The sequence below is a fragment of the Quercus suber genome, unplaced genomic scaffold (genome assembly GCF_002906115.3).
Source record: "Quercus suber isolate HL8 unplaced genomic scaffold, Cork oak 2.0 scaffold_672, whole genome shotgun sequence".
NCBI classification, from domain to species: domain Eukaryota; kingdom Viridiplantae; phylum Streptophyta; class Magnoliopsida; order Fagales; family Fagaceae; genus Quercus; species Quercus suber.
The window spans coordinates 162,339-181,366 of NW_027070113.1; the positions used below are offsets into that span (position 1 = coordinate 162,339).

Sequence of the window (19,028 nt, forward strand, 5' to 3'; positions counted from 1 at the left end):
AGCATTGCCAGAAAGCAAGTTTCTGATATTAAAAAGAGAGGGTCATGCATCATTCATAACTCGGCGTATTTCATCTTAGGCCAACCATAATTACTAATTAGTGGCTCTTCGGGTTCTTATGATTTCCTTCATTTATTTCAATTAAATTTCTTGTAAACATTCTTGTATTGTCCTACAGGAAAAAATTGCTATTTAGTTGACTTGTATAAAATGTGTAACTACTATCATAAGTTGTAGAATATTAATCTTAGCTTGACACATCAAACCATTCAGTGAATGAGAACATGCCGCTATGTATATCATCTTAGTTTCTGGTTAAATTGGCACAGAAGGCCAAAGCACAAAGGAACATTTTGCAATATAAAGAAATAATCGGAACAAATTTGTTATTTTTTATTCCTTTGCATATAGGAACATTTGAAAGATGACCAATCTTATTAAATGGTCTACTTCAAAAGAATTATTGGTTAAAGATGTACCAACAAAGTAGATACACTGCATATTGAAAGGTTAGAGAGTACCCATCCATATATAGCGCTTGTTAGTCTAGTACATGATTACCTATCACTTCAAAATTACAAGCTCAAGCTTGTCATCGCTTCATAGTTGACAACAAAGTGAGAGCCAGAACATAGACTAAAAATATGTACACTTGCTACCCAAATTAGATTCCCTAAAGTCCTTTCTAAAGCTCAAAATACTCGCACACATTTTGTGCAGAACTTTGGCTTGATTTGTTCTTGCATGTCACATGCCACACCTTTAAGACTCCGTCAAGACTCCCAGTACAAATTGTGCAACCATCCTCACTCTCTTCACCTAAGGATCCAGAAAATGCAGTGACACAACTAATAGGCCCTCTGTGACCTACCAAGACTGCTAGACATGTGTGATGCCCATCTTGTTCTCTAACCCAAACCCTGCTTGTTGAGTCAGCTGATCCACTAACAACATAATTTGATACACTAGCAATGCACATTACTGCATGTGTGTGACCCTGTAGTGCACCACCATATTGTAATTGGCCTGAGTACCAACCCTTGAACCAATAGTGTATGTAACCATCTGTGCACCCACCATATAATACTCCACCTTCTTGGTTTAGTGTTAAGGTCTTTACAGGTGAGGACTTGGCAGGGAGTGTCACAGTGAGTGAGTGAGACTGATTCCCTCTAAAAAAGTTGCAGCGCCACACTTTGACAGTGGCATCATCTGAGGCTGTGAAAAGTAACCCGTCATCAGTGACTATAATATCATTGACAGGCCCAGAATGAGCTTGAATGGTCTCAATGCATTTCAGGTCAGAAATTCGCCATACTTTCACTGTTCTATCAAGGGAAGCCGAATATATGATGTCGTCTGATGCATTCATCGCTAGTGATGTTATAGGTCCAGTATGCTTCATCTGCTAGATTGATTGAACATGAATGATGAAATTATTTTCTTGTTAATCACAAACAATAATATTAATAACAAGATACATTGTTTTAGTTTCAGAAAAAGAAACAATCATAAAAAGTTCAGTACTACATTTCATACTCAAAATGTTATCCTACCTAATGTTCTGGAAAAGGCAGAACTAGGCGCCAATTTCAATATACATATAACCTATATTTCTGCAAATAGATTGAATATAATTATATATTTGTTATTATTGTTATAAATATGTCTACCAACTTTAACTCAGTTCACCAGAAAAACAGTGAAAAGGAAGTAATCGCTGAACAAAAATGTTCACCAAACACCTTGTTCATGCAATGCTTTTTAATTTGGATTCCCTTAGGAAATAACTTCCAGCTAATTCTTTCCTGACATTTATATAGAAAGAAAATTTAGTAATGACGGTTGTTGACTTGTGTGCCTACATTAAAGAGTATAAGATTCTGCTCATATATAATGGAAAAGTTAGTAAAGCTATGCATGCCATTGAGTCTGGAATACCAAAAAGTAGACATAGTATATATTGAAGCTATTATTACTGCACCAAATCTAATTTTAGTCAAGGTTCTTCTTCCAACACTTCTGAAGCTAAATTAATTTGCAGCTCCATATTTTCATTTTAATAATGAGCAACACCAATATCTATGGGTTCATTAAAGTAGGTATGTATGTCTCACCAAGACATATTCCTAGTGACTGACTATAGTACCAATGTGCCAATACTAGAGTTATCCCTAATCTTGAAATTATACCTTCAAATGGGGGAAAATTTGTTGTACAACGTGGTAGATTCTTCCATAGAAGGGGATTTATATCACTTAATCTAATGGGGATTACATAAGGAGGGTTTACCCATCTCACATACTACAGAATTTATACATTCTATACCTCTCTTGACATGTAAATAATTTTCCTTAACATTCTATGCCTCTTACATCCTATGTAGTTTACCCATCTCGCATAAGCAATGATATTTAAAGCATTAGCGGTAAAAAAACAATGCTTTAATCAAGACCAAATTTCATACAAACACACCAAACGAAAGAAAAGGAATAAATAAAAGTGCTTTGCACCAAAAGTGATTGATCACTAGTTTGAATCCGGGAATCAACCTCTTAAAACAAAATTAAGAATTTTGTGCACTGAATACAACTTATATCTAGTGTAAATTTTCAACAAAATTTTGATGAAACCCACTAGAATGGGGCTAGTTAACCTTCCAAATCATTTCCTTCATTTTAGTTTTGAGCCCAAGCTTTATCTTCTATTAGTAGCCTAGGATTGGGTTGCTCAATATTTTTTACTAATCCAACAGCTCAAAACTTGAAAGTTGGGCCTGTTAATTCAAGTTCCATCGTGCCACCACCATGTAAATCATTCTAGACCACATGAACCTGTGAAAGAGGACTACTAGAATATTTCTCTCCCAAGTCCGACCTATGAATGCATGCCACTTATTTAGCACACCCTAAAGAACCTCTAAGTGCACACACACAAGACGCACCTCCCAACGATATTTCCACACAAAACAAATACACAATGAATCCACACAATAACATGCAGTTGTACACTAACAAGTAACAACAACAAAATTAATACAAGACATAAATGCAAAACAAACCCATCAAAAACTTTACCATTTTGTCTTTCCCACCAATGTAGCTCCGAACATAACTTCCAGATTTTGGGATTGTTGCTAATCGAATGTGTTTCAGAGACCCATCCCATGTTTTGCGCCACACTCTAATCTTGCCATCACCATAAGCTGCATACACTCTTTCATTGGACACTTTCAATGCAACCACCATGCAAGCCTTAGTCTTGAGCTGTCCACACTCACTGAAATCAGGCAGTTTCCAAATCCTTATAACATTGGAATCAGAGCCAGTGTAGACTAAGCTATTGGACACAGCAATGGACAAGATTTGGCCATCTTTTTTTAGCACAGAAGAGACACATCTATAGGTGGAGTAAAGGTCATTAAGCTTGGAAGGAGAGAGAGGGTGAAGAGGTGAAGAGAGTGGTGAAGTGTGGAGACTTTGGGAGAGACTAGGGCAGCTTAGCCTTGGTGGGGTGTAAGGAAAATGTGAAAAGGAAGGCTCTTTGGTTGAAATGCTTCTTAAGAACTTGTTCTGTGTGGCTGTTCCTCTTATTGCAAAAGATGGGTTTGGAGGGGAATTGGAAGAGTCTAGTGAGGCCATTTCTATCTCTCAATGCAAAGGAGAGGACTGGTGTGGTGGTGGTGCATATGGTGTAATGGTTTTTCTTTTGGTGGGGTAATATTGTGTTTAAATGCATTATATATAGCTCTCCTACAAATTGTAATGCATAATGTGTATTGATTTTGGTAGGAGAAGTATATAAATGCACTAATGCAGAATTGGTTGCAGTTTGTCCTTCTACCCTTTAATTTGGGGGAATTGTATAGTTGCAATTTTTCATCAAAGAATGAAAAAAAAAATGTAAGAATCCAAGGGCTATCTCTCATTATATGACTCATCAAATTTATTTTAAAAATATTGCATGCATGACACAAAAAGCTTCAATCATCTTAGGATTCTTTATCTCTCCTCCAATAACAATAATAATCTCAAAGTTCAGTTAAGACAAAAGTACAGTACTTAATTAAGATTCTAACCAATAATTTCAACAAACATTGTCTATTACTACCATTTGTCCCTCTCCCCACGAACACCAAGTTGTTAACAAAGACACCAAAAAGCACTTGCATATTCCTCTCTTTTATTTCCATTCTTGAATTTTTCTATAAATTTTTGGGCTTCCACTAAAAAGAAGTATTCATAACAAGCAAACATTATGCAGTGCATTAAACGAAATATCAAGAAGTATTTTATCTACTTTTTATTGATAATATTCTATATCAAAATTACCTAAATTAATGTTTAATTTTTTATAAAATTAAAATGAACAATTTGTTAATTTTGTTTAAAGAAACACAGGTTTTCCAATGTATGATTAGACAATTTCATATTGAAAAGAAAATCTCTTCACACTTGTTTCTTTATCAAACATTTCCACGCACATATTTTTGTGAGATCTAGGTTTGATTATAAAAATTGAAAAGGTTATCTCGTATTATAGATGAGAAATATGTTGACTGAGATATCGGAAATATTTACTGTATATCAATGAAAAATATGGAAAATCTAAGAATTATCAATCCAATATAATTGTATATTAGTTGAGATCTCGATTTATTTATTTTTTTTCAAAATCTTGTAAAAGGTTGAAAAATATATTAGAAATATCAAATTAATAAAATATTTATACATTGGTTGAGACTGAGATCTTGGATTAAAGTATTTTGAAATAGATTTTTTCCATTTAAGACTTAAAAATTTATAAAATAAATAACTCTTAAATATTTTTTTTTGAGTAAACAGTAATACTTATTAGAACACATACGAAAATAGTAATACTAGTGTTTTTAAACCGGATTATAATTCATTACATAACCAGAGTACAACTAAAAAATGTAACTTTTGTAATTGTAGACTAGAGTTATAAACAACGGACACTAAATACATACAAACAATATGAGACAAGCATCCCTTTTGTTCTTAAATATGTTTTTGGTTACCAATTTTAAGAACCAGTTTTATTTTTCTACTCAACAAGTTCTTAATGTCAATTCAGTCCTTATTTTTCTCCAACACATTTCAATATTAACTTTGTCATCATCTAATTAACTCATGGAATACGCGTATTCATGTCACCTTAAAAGCGCTCAGGGGCTAACTTCTTTCTCTCACCACGTTGGAAATTCGACATGTGTTGGCGGTGACTAATTAGGCAACTTGGCTAGGTGGAATGTCCAGATGCAATATTGCTAGAAATCAGGTGGCACTTGAGCTGTAATGAAGCTGTAGAAATTATTGAGGGCACTTTAATATTCTACATCCTCTTTTTTTTTCATAAAAAGATACATCTCCTACGCGTAGATCTCGCATATATAGCCATATTTACGTGAGAGGAGAGTATGCTATACTGGATGTAATGAATAATTTGCTACAAATTGACTGCTTTCTCAAGTGCTAATGATGGCTCAAGTCACTATTAAGTATTACTTATACTAATTTATACTATACTTTCTTTTTTTTTTATATTTTTCCACACTTTTTCCTCACAAATCTCTTATATGCCTGACTAGAATCAGTTAGACAGTTACTTGTTACTTTCACATAGACTCACCAAATTTACACGGTACCGTAAGACTTGTGTTCCTAAAATAACTTTTTCTGTTGCGGTCAACTAATTAATTATTAGGTATATCATGAGGACTACTGATGTGGTCCTCCCAATTAATGAGATGATGTCATCTATACAAATGTTTGAGTGAGCTTCCTAATCAGCATAAGGAATAAAAAAAAAATTTATCAAGTAATGTCATATTTGCATAAATAACAACATTTTATTGGTTAAGAGGTCAAGAAAGATCACGTCAGCAGTCCTCTTGATGGACTTAATAATTCCTCATAATTAAGTGACACCTAAACAAAGTAAATATCTATCTATATGGACCTAATTGGTAGAAGGGTTTTTATTTTTGTTTTCAAAACAATATAAAAACAATTTTCAAAAAATTAAACTTGAAACTAGCTTTCAGATAATGATTTTTATATTATACATATTTAGCTCCCACTTTTAAGAAAAATTTTCAAAATACTAAAAACAAAAGATAATTGTTTGGGTGACCATTTTTATTTTTGAGATTTTAAAAAAAAAAAATTACACAAAGTTTGTAGATTACTTTTTTTTGTGTGGATAATGATAAGGGAATAAAGCTCATGTACTTTTTTTTTTTTTTTTAATGATAAGTTTCAAATTTCAAGTGTGAAATTTTTTTTTTTTTTTAATGATAAGTTTCAAATTTCAAGTGTGAAATTTTTTTTTTTTTTTGTGATAAAGATAAGTTACTTATTTTAAGAGATAAAAGAGTTTGGACAAATATGTGGGGTCCACTGTTTTCAATTTATTTACAACTAAATTATTAAAAACATTTTCTGTACCTTGAAAACACACCTTTAGCCGTTTTCAAAATCCTACCCTAAACCAAAAAAAAGGATACTATTTATTAAAAACCGTATTTAAAAAATATTAGCCAAACAATAAACTTAAGTGTGAAACCTACCAAAAACTTATTGGTATTTTAGTCTGATACAAAGAGTTATTATTAGGAGTGGACGTCACATGTTGAAACCCTCTCAAATAAAAAAAAAAAGTGTGAAACTCACAATTTTATGGATTGCAAAATAAAAAACTGTATTTAAATATTCTTATTAAGAGATGAGAATTAAACTAAGAAGAAGAATAGGACTTATCCTAAATTCCTAATACTTCGCAAAATCATATTAAGCTCATCATTCATTCTCAAAATATATATTTTATATATATATATATATATATAAAAGCTCAGGACATTCTGGCATTTTACCCTTTTTTTTGTTTTTAATTGGCAATATGCCCCTGTTTCGAAACTATATAGGTTCATGCCCCTGTTTTGATACTCGATGAGCCTAAAATCGAGTTACTTAAAGTACTCGATTGGTTTAAAATCGAGTTATGCTCGACCAAACTTTAAAAAAAAAATAATAATAAATAAATAAATAAAAATTGAATGAAACTCGACTTAATGGAAATCGAGTTCCAAAACGCCACTATAGGGCTTAAAAACACCACTATAGGAATTAAAAAATGCCGCTATAGGGCCACTGAACTTGGTATTCACACTTACAAAAAAAAATTTCAGAAAAAACGCCACTATAGGGATTAAAAAACGCCGCTATAGGGCCATTGAACCTAGTATTCACACTTTTGGTGGGTTAAAACGCAGCTATAACCTGTATTTTTTATAGTAAATATAATAAATTGGTTATTATAATAGACAAGTATCTATATAATTGCTAATAGTTCAACTCTTTCCTGACATTTCTTCAATTTCTCTTCAATGACAAAATTAAAGCTCTTCAATTTCTCTTCAAGTGAACAATGCCGCTGTGTCATTCAATGAAATCAATGAGAATTCAGTGGAGCATGTAGAGACAGTGATCAAAACCAATTTCTATGGAGCCAAGTTACTGACTGAGGCTCTATTGCCCATGTTTCGTCTCTCACATTCAAAAAGCCGGATTCTCAATATTAGCTCAAGACTTGGCTCCCTAAATGTGAGTGAAATTAATGCTTTACAGTACGTTTAATTATGTGCATGCAATCTGATATAAATCAATCTAAAACTTGAATAAATTAACTAAATCAGTTTTACTAGTGCCAAGAAAAAAATGTAAATAAGATTAAGTTTTTTTTTTTTTTTTTAATTTTAAATGTTGATATATATTAAGCAATTAGCTTGAGAACACTATCATTAGAACATGATATATTGGTATTTTTGTTTTTTATAAGTGTGAATACCAGGTTCAACGGTCCTATAGTGGCGTTTTTTATTCCCTATAGTGGCGTTTTTCTGCAAAATTTTTTTTATAAGTGTGAATACCAGGTTCAGTGGCTCTATAGCGGCGTTTTTAAGCCCTATAGTGATGTTTTTAAGCCCTATAATGGCGTTTTGGAACTCGATTTCCATTAAGTCGAGTTTCATGCAATTTTTTTTTTTTGATCAGGCATAACTCGATTTTAAACCAAGCGAGTACTTTAAGTAACTCAATTTTAGGCTTATCGAGTATCGAAACAGGGACATAAACTTATATAGTTTCGAAACAGAGGCAATTACAATTAAAAACAAAAAAAAAAAGATAAAATGCCAGAATGTCCTAAAAGCTCATCAATAAATGCTAAATTTGTTAAACAACAATTAAAAATAAATCTTTCCAAAAATAAATAAATAAATAAATAAAATCTTTATACCCTTCTAGAGAGAGACACAGACACAGACACGACACGACATCACTTTTTTCTTCTTTTGAGTTCCTAATCTCTCCTCTTCACATTACACTCTCTCTCACAATTTCGCCACTCCCACAAACTCTCACACTTTATAACAAAACCAAAACCGAAACCAAAAAAAAAAAAATCAATCAATGCCCACGAAAATGCTGGAGCGAGTTCTCTCTGTGCGCCGTGCCGTTTCGCCTCGCAGCGATGCCACGTCACTGGTAGAGTTCGAAAACGACAACGACGAAGCGACGGCGGACGCCGACGACGACGAGAAGACCAAGAAGCAGCAGAACCAGCAGATCCGAATTGCGACCCGGACCGCCGCTAACTACTTGACCCGGATGGGGCCTTTCGGGCTCTGCCTCGTCTTCCTCTCCCTCGCTTTCCTCTCCATTCTCTCCTTGTACCTTTTCCACTCTCGCTCCTTCGTTTGCGTCTCCAGTTACGACCCGGTTACCCGCTCCGGATTCTTCGGGTTGGATGGGCTCGAGTCCGATTTCGGATCTCTCGGCGTCCCTTGGTGTAAGCTCCCTGCTCTTTTTTCAATACCCGGATCCGATTCAATTTATGATTTTAGTGTAAAATGTAATTAATTTTATAATTGTTATTATTAAAGTTTGTATATTTTGGTTTTGGTGTATAGTGAGGCATTGATGCATTTAGATTATGGGTTGTGAATGCTTGATTAGGATCTAGAGTATTACTAATTGGAGACTGTGCTTGGTTGCTGAGAATTACCTTTCCTGGAAAATGAAGTACTGGGAATTTGGAGGAAATGGAATAGAATTTGGGATGTCTAAATTTGGTGTTTTGGGGTTGTTAAGGAAGTGAGAAATGTTTAATTTATAATATATTTTTTAAAAAAAAAAAGTTGCAACAATGGGAAGGGAGGATTTGAATCCTGGATGTCTTGTAAATGCCAGGAGATGCCAACCAATTGAGATACAAGGCTCTTGGCGAGAAATGTTTTAACTTTGATAAGTTAAAAGACTTTGTCTGGTTGCTTAGGAAACATAAGTGAAGGAATTAATTAATGGGGGAGATGGGTTCTCTTTTGTATTGCTTATTTTAGGAAATTGCTGAACCCTTGTGGAAATTTATGGTCTTTAATGGGGTCCAAGTAAAAAGTGGAAGTCAGATTTAGAAGTTAGTTTATAAAAGGAAAGAAATACCAAGGATGGAGCGAATTTAAGATGCAATGTACAATAGGGGGAGGGGGGATTTGAACCTTGGCTGAGAGGATTTTGCTTTTAGGAGTTTATAAAAGAAGAAATGGAAAGGAAATGAAAGATGTATTGTAAGTTTACTATATTATACCACTTATATTTTATTCGAAGGCTTTTCAAATAAGAGCAAAAGAGTTATTTATTTCCCCTACTTAATTGATGGGAATGTCTATTATCATACAGTGGAATGGTGGGGTCTACAATTCAGTTCCATTCCTTTCCCTTGCATTTCATACACTCCCAGAGACAATATAGAGTACAGGAATATATATTCTGTCATTTTCATGGCGGTAAAGCATGCCTTCTGTTGGTGAAATTTCAACCATAAGTTGCTATTGACTGTGAACTTGTGATCCTGCTGGTACAAAATGATACCAACCTGAGTGCAAATTGGTCCCATTACTATAGTTCTGTAAGATTATGGCAATACATTTAATTGGGTATGCCTGAGATTTCATTAACACGAGTCATGCTGTTCATAAGATGAACATGAGGGGATTTGAATCCTTATGTTCTGTTTGAAATCCTTGGTTTGAATGTGAAATCATTAAGTTTTATTTTCCAATAATTTTTTGATTCTTATGTTCTTATTTTTGGCAAAAGGCAGATCGAAACATGGAAAAATGGTTGAATGGACATCTAAGGATTTAATCAAAGGCTTGGAAGAGTTTGTACCAATATATGAAACCCGGCCAATTAAAAACAATATGTATGGGATGGGTTTTGACCACAGTTTTGGCCTTTGGTTCATTGCTCGATGGCTGAAGCCAGATTTGATGATTGAGAGTGGTGCATTTAAGGGACACTCAACTTGGGTTTTGCGACAAGCAATGCCAGACACGCCAATTGTGTCGCTTTCACCACGGCATCCTGAGAAATATCTGAAGAAGGGGCCTGCTTATGTTGATGGAAACTGCACATACTTTGCTGGAAAAGATTTTGTTGATTTTGGAAGTGTTGATTGGGGAAGTGTAATGAAGAAACATGAGATTACTGATCTCAGTCGGGTTCTTATTTTTTTCGATGACCATCAGAATGAATTGAAAAGGTAATCACCATTTCTCAAGGAACACTTTTCCCTTCATTTATTATTGATCTAGGTTGGGATTGTTTTGCCAATTTTTATCCTTTTGTATGCCTTCACGAGCAGAATAAAGCAGGCTCTGAAAGCGGGCTTCCAACATCTTGTTTTTGAGGATAACTATGACACTGGAACCGGAGATCATTATTCTGTAAGGCAGATATGTGATCAATTTTATATAAGAGGTGCTTGCTCTCTCTCTTTTACCTTTCATTTATATGTACATTGATTTTGCCTTGAATTAACTGAGAATTGTGGTCTCTCTGTTATTTTGAAAAGTTTATTTTAGCTTGAGTGGCACTTCCTTTCCTTGTAAGAGCAAGGCGGAGGATGAAGTTTTGGGTTCAAGACCCAGCAGGTGCCCATGTAACTTACCATTTTTTTTTTGGGTAAGAAAAAAAAAAAAAGTGAGATTTTCATGTTGATTGCAGTATTGATGGCTTACTGTTAAATAGGTTGGGTATGCCTTTCTGCCAAGAAGGTTCAAGTGCATCCATCAGTCTTACTCTAGCTGGCACCCCCAAATTTTAGTAAATAAAATCTTCTCTTAAGTGTTTGGGTAGGCTAAAGAAGTAAAGATATATCTGTACTTATGTCATTCCCTGCCATGATCCTTTATTGGTGGCTGTATTAATTGGTAATTGATGAGACATCTGGTCTTCATTCAGCTGGCCTGAATGTTTTTTTTTTTTGGCATTTATGTCTTAGAATTTGGATGATCTAATTTTAGGTGTTTAGAACTCTCACATTAATGCCCAACACCTAGCAATATTCTGTTCAAGTAAAACAGGATTTTAAGAAGAAAAAAGTGAATCTCATTTTCAAAAAATGTAAATCTTCTAGTGTTCTGATGATTCGAGCCATTAGATTGTAGCCAGACTTGTCTTATAGGTTTGGCTGTTGTATTTGCGTTTTCCCATGTGGAGTTTTTCTTCTATAGGATTTTTGTTCTGTTGGTTTGGGGCTTTTGGGTACTGGGTTACTGCCTCAAGAAGCACTCATGGTCACTTTGGTTATTTTGTTAATTTAGGAGGTGGCCATAGCTGCTTTAAAGACAGTGATGAAGCTAGGATTAGATTGAAAAGGAGGAAATTCTGGCAGAAAGCAGTTGATATAGAAGAACTTTGTGGCCCAGATGAAGCGTGGTGGGGTGTTAGAGGGTACATGCGAGATGACTTCAACCACAGTAATCAGCCAATCTCCTATGCAGACCACTTTCAGAACAGCCGTTTTCTGGAATCAATTCTTGATGTTTATTGGGAACTCCCTCCTGTGGCTGGACCTTCTCTCACTCATCAAACAAGATATGACCCAGCTCGTGCACCCAGTCCCATTGTTGAAGACGGTCGGTATCGCTTATTCCAGCGTCTTGGTTTGACCAGACTTGAGACATCTGTATTTAACGGGTATACTCAAATGGTTTATCTTCACATATCTGAACAAGAATCTTAGAGCAGTCTTGATGAGAATGCATTGTTTAGTTTCCCATACCTGTTTATATTATGCATGAATTTTTTCTTGGTAGTTTTTGTTTTTTCATTCACCTTTTTTAGATTTTTTTTTTTCTTTGTCAATTTTCAGAATCCCTGATAGTGACAACTTTTTTGTGTACTCACCAAAAAGACTAGTGTATGTGAACTGTTAAGCATAATGTAGTAATGACCGGCCATCAGTTTTTTCACTTCTGTGTGGACTATTATTAGTGCCCTCATTTATCTTATCTGTGGCCCTCTACAATTTTGTCACGTGTCAAAAGTGCGTGGTACACAAATGTGCCACAGCAACGTGTTTTTCACGATATGTGCAACTTGCTTAGTATAAGCTCAGAAACCTTACCTGATATTTTTTATACAAGATGCTACCAGTCAATTGAGATGTAAGATTGTCTGTGTTGGTGCGTGTCAAAAATTCAATGGTTATTTTTGCTGGAAATAAAAACTAGTTCATCTAGTATATCTACATGGTCAACTATAAGTCAAAATGCAGAAATTCCAGTGGCAACATTATTGTTTACTCGTCTTTGATAATTGACTCCAATTATGCCATTCCCTTGATTCTCTTCCTTAGTGTACCTCGGTTCAACTATACAGTTGAGGAAAGTGGCAAACTTGGTTTATGAGTGGAAGAGGAGGTGAGCTTTTAGAAAGAGAAAGGGAAGCCATTACCGTGCCAGTGTGGAATTTTGGAAAATGGAGATCTAAATAAATGTCCTGAAGGCATGTAGTAATTAATAATATTGAAGACATGACAAGTCTAGTCTTATTCACCATTTGATCCCGTAGATTAAAAAATGTGGAATTGTTATTAAGTTATTTATACTTATATAATAACTTATATAAATTAATTGATCCCAAGTCTATATAAATTTTTGGTAAGTACATTTTTCATATGTAGCCTGGACTACTGGTCTAAACGATGTTTTGGTTTGCTTCCTAGTATGGGAGAAAATGAGAGAAGAAAATTGAGAAAATTGATTTCCATGGAGCCTACAATTTTTCTTTCCTTTGAAACTGGAAATAAATGAGAACCAAAGAGAATTATACATGGAATTCATCTCTTTCCTTTTTTTCTTTTCTTTTTTTATTTTTTTATTTTTTTATTTTTTTATCTTGCAAATCAAATACTACTAAGGAAAACTATTCTCCTTTTCCTTTCCTTTATTTTCCTCATTTCTCTTCCTTTTCCCTCCGTTTTGTCAAAAAAGTGCCATTGTTCTTTTCCCTTTTTCCCATTCCTCTTATGGCATCCCTGATTTTCTTGCCCTTTGTCCAATTTCTACGCATTCTTGGTTTGAGGGAAACGGAATTGTTATGGCTTATGGCATCCCAACCTTTGTTCATCATTTTTCTTCAAAATTAAAATTATAGAGTGAGTAAACAAATTTCTGTTATTTACCAAAAATAGAGTTGTAGAGGCAGAGGAATTACAAACATCAAGCAATCCATTTACACATCACTTTTGAGTTCAGAGATACATAGAGAAAAACAAAAGAAATTATATAATAATCCATGTCTCCAGTTAAAATCTTCTACCTTACATGAAAATTTTCCAGTCTCTTAACTACACAAAAGCTAATACATATCAAAAACACATATAGGTTTCTAAAATAGAATACCAAACTTCAAATTCTTTCAAAGCTTTTGATACCAGGGAAACACCTCCCTTTGGTCTTTGTTGATACTTCCACTTTAGTTACGGTTCTTACACTTCTCCATGGCCCTTGGAGCTGCAATCAAGCATATTTCTTAGATCATTTTGAATGTACTTAAATTTTTACTACAGAGACAAAAATCGACGATTAAGCTGACAAAAAGTCCATGATGTTCAACTTCAATCACACTTTATATTAAGCTGAAAAATTATCACACTGAACATATTATGATAACACATACCTAGCCCAATTGCCTCTGAGCCCTTCATGATTCTTAGCCTCCTACAGGAGTCGGTGAACATTCTGTGAAAATAATCAACAAAACATTAAGGGAATATTTTCATGGCCGAAAATGACAAATCTTCAATAATCCAAAGCAAGATATCATATCAGAACATCTAGATCAAGTTGGCAATATCTAAATAAAAGTAGGGAATTCAATGCCAAGCCTGATGTCTAGAAAATTCTGAGTAGTTAGTTATCGAACTGTGATGGACAGTCAAATCATATCAACTTTGAATCAGAATTATGAGGGATCAATATCAATCAACATTGACTTTAGTGTTTTACCCCACTATAGATAATTGTGATACAAGATTTAAGTCAATTCAATCACCTGGACTCAGTTTATAACAAAAACCATGCAATTCAGTAAGACAAGCCACATCACATTAAGAAATAATCTAGAATTTTTATCAAAACATTTGAAATCGCATATATGCATGACTAGAAAATGAAAAAATGAAAAAAAGAAAACAAAAGAAATAGATGTCACATTTATGAGGATAGCACTTACTCCCAGGGGACATCACCAACAAGCATCCAATCCCCATCTTTGTCTTCATATGTCAACACATATTCAGAACCATTGAGAAGATCTTTCAGACGACTCTCGTTCAGGCCATCTTGCCCTCGAAGCCCATGAGAGCTGCACTGCCCTGAATCACAGCCATTCATGAACTCAAGTAAAGACCCTTCTGTTATATCTTACCATAGTTTCTAATGTAACAGCTGTAATTATCTCATCACGCAATTTTGTTGCAAACTTGAGAAAACACTCTTTTTAATATATCTTAAAAGAAGCAGTCTAAATTTCCTAAATTCAAGCACACCTAACACAAAGCTCAGCATGCATATAATAGAAATTATATATATATATATAAAATATACTTTTTTTCCCTTGTGAATTGTGATTCTAAATTGTGATTCTTATATCATATTATATATATATATATATATATAATATGATATAAAAATCACAATTCACAAGGGAAAAAAAGTATAAAAATTATTAGTAGCGGTAAGAAGAACTGCAAATGATTGGGAAATGTTTCCTTCAATATCATAGTTAATATATATCACTAAGCACTAGCACCTTTGCAGGCTTTCTTTATATGGCAAGAGGGTTCTCAACCATGTTTTATTGGACCTGAAAAATCCATTTATTACTTGTCAAAATGAAAGGGTGCATTTTAAGGATTTTAATATAGGTTACACTTTTTTTTCCCTATTTTTGGGACTAAACAGACCGAAGGGATGTGTTATACAAGAAAATAATAGCCACATATTCATTAACCTCGTGTGTGCGTGCGTGTGTGTGTGTGTGTGAGAGAGAGAGTACCAATGGTGAAGCAGCTGAACATCTTCTCAAGAGCTGCTGAGAGTTCCACATAGTTTTTGTAGGTTTTGAGATCAATTTTCCTTAAATATGGAGCACCATCCATGCTAACTTTTATGTAAAGACATCCAAATCCAGTCTTCCCATCTGCATCATCACTATTTTTCACAAGATTGGAAGCCATGGTGTTCTTTCGGAATGATCGAATTGGTGGCCATCCTACCACCTGTGTTCTGTTGCAAAAAAATTATGCTCAATGATTCACCATCAAGTAGTAGTACATATTTAAAAGTCCAACAAATAGAGTTAAATTTGTAAAGATAGAAGAACAAAAAAGTGAAAACCTTGCACTGTAAAAGAAAGAAAGAATAATAAGATTGAAACAGAAGATATTAATAGCCCACGAAAACTATCACCCTTACAAAAGCCGAATTTTTTATTTATTAAAGAGATAATATAGCTGAACACAATTTTCCAAACGTATTACCTATACAACAGACTAAACGTTTTAAGTAATTAGTACAGTCCATAAAATCTATGCATCCAAGCTGAACACATACTGTGTATGTTAGGAAGAATACATGAATCTACCAAGTGCATGCAAAAACAGAGAGCCTCTAATTAAATGAAGAAAAAAAATAACTACAAGTCAATAAGAACCAAAAGAACACAACAAAGAAAAAAGGCAAACAATAAGGAAAAAAGAAAAAGGAAATGAGCAAATAAATACCAAAGTTGAAACCTAGTATCAGCAAGTATTAATGCTCTATTTGAAGCCTTAATTAAAAAATTTCAATCTCCATAACACACTAAAAAAATAAAAAGTGCTCAAAACAATTAAATTGATTTGAGGTGAGGTGAGGTGTTCACTTTCTTATGGAAAAACCAATACAGCATAAAACTAAAATTCATTTTCAATGACTTTTCCTCAAATTTTTCAGTAAACAATTTTGGACCAACAACAGCATAACTGAACAAGGAGAAGAAAACAAAAATAATCAAATGCTTAGAAAGGGAAGCTTACTTTGCAGCAGGAGCAGTACTATGTTCATTTGCAGCAGGAACCTGAGGCTTCTTGTCCTGAGCTGGCTTTGCAGATTGAGGAACACAACCAGCCTCTTTCAAAGTTGGTGTTGCAGACACAGAAGACTGTTGGGTATTGCTTTTACCTTCCAAAACACCCAGAGCTTTCCCACTACCATTTCCACCTCTAGGAGAGAACAAGACAGCACCTTTAACTAAATCAACTTCAGATCCATTACTCATAGAGAAAGCCCACTTCCCAGAAGACCCATCAATGGCATCCGAGAAACCCCTTTTAGCTCCAGACACAAGATTCTTGAGAGGGCTTAGAGGATACCCATTATGCTTATCCTCTAAGTCCTTGCCAAAAAGAGAGACTTTTCTCTCTGGAGACTCAGACCCAGGTAAGCCAAGTCTGAGCTCAGTCTCCTTGAGGTTGAGAGCAGAACTCTTCACATCCTCAGTGGAGAGAGTAGAGGAAGTAGAAGATGAAAGCTTTTCAGAGCTTCTTTCCATTGAAGAAGTCTCTGTTAAGCCTATGTAATCATGTTCCAGTGGTATAGACATGAAAGTTACACAATGCAAGAAACTCAAACAGACAAGCCTCAGGAAGTGTATGAATAAAAAGAAGAAGGAGATTGTTTGTTTGGTAAAACTAGTTTGAACAAAGGTTAGAGAGAGACAGTGAGAGAAAGAGAGAGGCTGTGGGATAAACACTCTGGTTTAGCTCTGCTGGTCTGTTTTTGTTGATGCAGAAAAGAAGCTTCTTTGGCCTTTCTGTAGCTACTTTTTTTTTTTTTTTAATAATATTTTTTTTATATATAAAAAGAAATACCACCTTTTTCTTTTCTTTTTCTTTTATGTTTTGGAATTCTAACCCTTTTTTCTCTTGCTGCAAAGGTGAGATGATTTTAAATGGAGATGGTATGATGACTCTCTATCGAGCTCCTGTGAGAGCCCTGTCAATTCGAATACAAAATTTATGCTCCAAAATATTAAATGGCTAACTGTATGAGTATAGATAATATTCATATAAAAAAAAAAGAGTATAGATAATAATGTATTGTTTCCATCAAAAAAAGATAATAATGTATTGTGGATCTATGAGCTACTTATCAATATCAATAAATAAATATATATTAAATAAACTTTGAGGGTTTTTTTTTTTTTTTTTTTTTCAGTTGGGTAACTTGATGATGCTTTTTTACGGTTGGAAAGTGTGTGCAGAATATTATAGTGTTAAAAATTTTATTTTAAATGAGATCTTAGTGACAAAACTACTCTCATGTAATTTGATGGCATTCAACATCTTAATTCATATTCTTTGAAATATAACGTAGGTTCAGTAAATCTATAGGACTGGTTGCTCCTCTACCTTTTTTAATCAGCAAAAGAAAAAATCCATGAGAACCCATTAACCTTAACTTTAAATGAAATAACTTATTTAATGTTCCAATTTTATATGATGTATATTAAGGGATATTACTATTATTATTATATATATATATATATAATTTTCATCATTTACTCTCATTTCTTTCTTTATAAAATATTTTCCAGAACTTTCGGGTAGTTTAGGGACTATTTATTATTGTGATTTAAATAATAGTTTTCAATATTTAAACAACATTACTTGTATTTTCACACTTTTTTACTAATACGTATTTTCAAAAAATACAAACAACATTACTAAAAATTTATTACCAAACAGGCCTTTAATAAGTTTCAACAAAAATAACTTCAATACTTCAAAAATCAATTCCATCAAAAAAAAAAAAAAAAAAAAACCCTCATAGGTAGTCTACCACAACACCAATCAATATCCACCCACCGTTACCCCTACCTACACAACATAACCACCGCCACCGTTGCCTATTCGTTACTAAGATATTTAGGGTACTCTCATGAAGAAATTTGTTTTGCTTATGGAGTAAAAATCAATTCCTTTTTCTTTGTTTCATGAGTTCTCTTTTGATTGTATAGTTTTATTAAAATTGTGAAAAGAATATAATTTGTTTCGATAATTGGTATTTTGTTTGATGGAATGAATTTTGGGTAGCAAGTTTGTGATTGTGATAGTATTATTCTCTTATGTGTCATAGGGATTTTAGTAAATTATGAAATTTGGACAACATATTGTGGAGATTTTCCATATGTTCTTTTTCTGGTCATCGTGTGATACTTGTGCTGCTGTGCATATTGCTTCCTTATGAGTCTAGCACATTTAGATGTATGCAATTATTTTATTCTATATTTTGTTATATCCAGTTTTGATTCTAATATTTATGTAAAATTCCCTTTCTGTGATTGTGAACCTGAATCCCAAAAAAAAAACTATTTCAAAGCTGTCAGTAGCACTATTGTTGTGGTTTCGGAGCTATTGGGGGCTAAAAGTGGTAGAGCTTCATTTTTCTACTACACATCAGTTAGTTAATTTTTTTTTGTTAATTTACCCAAAGATCTGTTGAGAGACAAACTACCTTCCTCCCTAGTTTAAGTCACTCGTTGGAGTAATCCAACAAGGGAGAGAATTAAGATTCATTGCAATGCTGTTGTGGGAAAAATTGACTCAACTATTGC

General features: G+C 33.8%; 3 protein-coding genes across 3 annotated transcripts; 1 reads left to right on the forward strand and 2 right to left on the reverse strand.

Annotated features, from left to right (window-relative positions):
* Positions 1-500: 500 nt before the first annotated feature.
* Positions 501-3,719, reverse strand: LOC111984650 (protein JINGUBANG). Its single transcript, XM_024016273.2, has 2 exons — positions 3,078-3,719; positions 501-1,405 (listed from the first exon to the last, which is right to left on the reverse strand). The coding sequence occupies exons 1-2, from the start codon at positions 3,639-3,641 to the stop codon at positions 686-688; spliced, it is 1,284 nt and encodes a 427-aa protein (XP_023872041.1). The 5' UTR covers positions 3,642-3,719; the 3' UTR covers positions 501-685.
* A 4,628-nt stretch (positions 3,720-8,347) lies between these two features.
* On the forward strand, positions 8,348-12,337 carry LOC111984648 (uncharacterized). Its single transcript, XM_024016269.2, has 4 exons — positions 8,348-8,871; positions 10,179-10,623; positions 10,726-10,841; positions 11,687-12,337. The coding sequence occupies exons 1-4, from the start codon at positions 8,493-8,495 to the stop codon at positions 12,106-12,108; spliced, it is 1,362 nt and encodes a 453-aa protein (XP_023872037.2). The 5' UTR covers positions 8,348-8,492; the 3' UTR covers positions 12,109-12,337.
* Positions 12,338-13,579: 1,242 nt separating this feature from the next.
* On the reverse strand, positions 13,580-17,188 carry LOC111984659 (auxin-responsive protein IAA27). The gene is made up of 5 exons (XM_024016278.2): positions 16,450-17,188; positions 15,429-15,658; positions 14,604-14,745; positions 14,049-14,110; positions 13,580-13,882 (listed from the first exon to the last, which is right to left on the reverse strand). The coding sequence occupies exons 1-5, from the start codon at positions 17,013-17,015 to the stop codon at positions 13,845-13,847; spliced, it is 1,038 nt and encodes a 345-aa protein (XP_023872046.2). The 5' UTR covers positions 17,016-17,188; the 3' UTR covers positions 13,580-13,844.
* Between the last annotated feature and the right edge of the window lie 1,840 nt (positions 17,189-19,028).

Excerpts from the sequence above, each read along its gene's own strand:
- LOC111984650 (XM_024016273.2), bottom strand. The coding sequence starts at position 3,641 with ATGGCCTCACTAGACTCTTCCAATTCCCCTCCAAACCCATCTTTTGCA. Across the intron at positions 1,406-3,077 it reads TTGGTGGGAAAGACAAAATG|ATGAAGCATACTGGACCTAT; the intron begins GTAAAGTTTTTG and ends TCAATCTAGCAG.
- LOC111984648 (XM_024016269.2), top strand. The coding sequence starts at position 8,493 with ATGCCCACGAAAATGCTGGAGCGAGTTCTCTCTGTGCGCCGTGCCGTT. Across the intron at positions 8,872-10,178 it reads ATCTCTCGGCGTCCCTTGGT|GCAGATCGAAACATGGAAAA; the intron begins GTAAGCTCCCTG and ends TTTTGGCAAAAG. Across the intron at positions 10,842-11,686 it reads TGATCAATTTTATATAAGAG|GAGGTGGCCATAGCTGCTTT; the intron begins GTGCTTGCTCTC and ends TTGTTAATTTAG.
- LOC111984659 (XM_024016278.2), bottom strand. The coding sequence starts at position 17,015 with ATGTCTATACCACTGGAACATGATTACATAGGCTTAACAGAGACTTCT. Across the intron at positions 14,111-14,603 it reads GTTGGTGATGTCCCCTGGGA|AATGTTCACCGACTCCTGTA; the intron begins GTAAGTGCTATC and ends TTATTTTCACAG. Across the intron at positions 13,883-14,048 it reads CTCAGAGGCAATTGGGCTAG|CTCCAAGGGCCATGGAGAAG; the intron begins GTATGTGTTATC and ends GCTTGATTGCAG.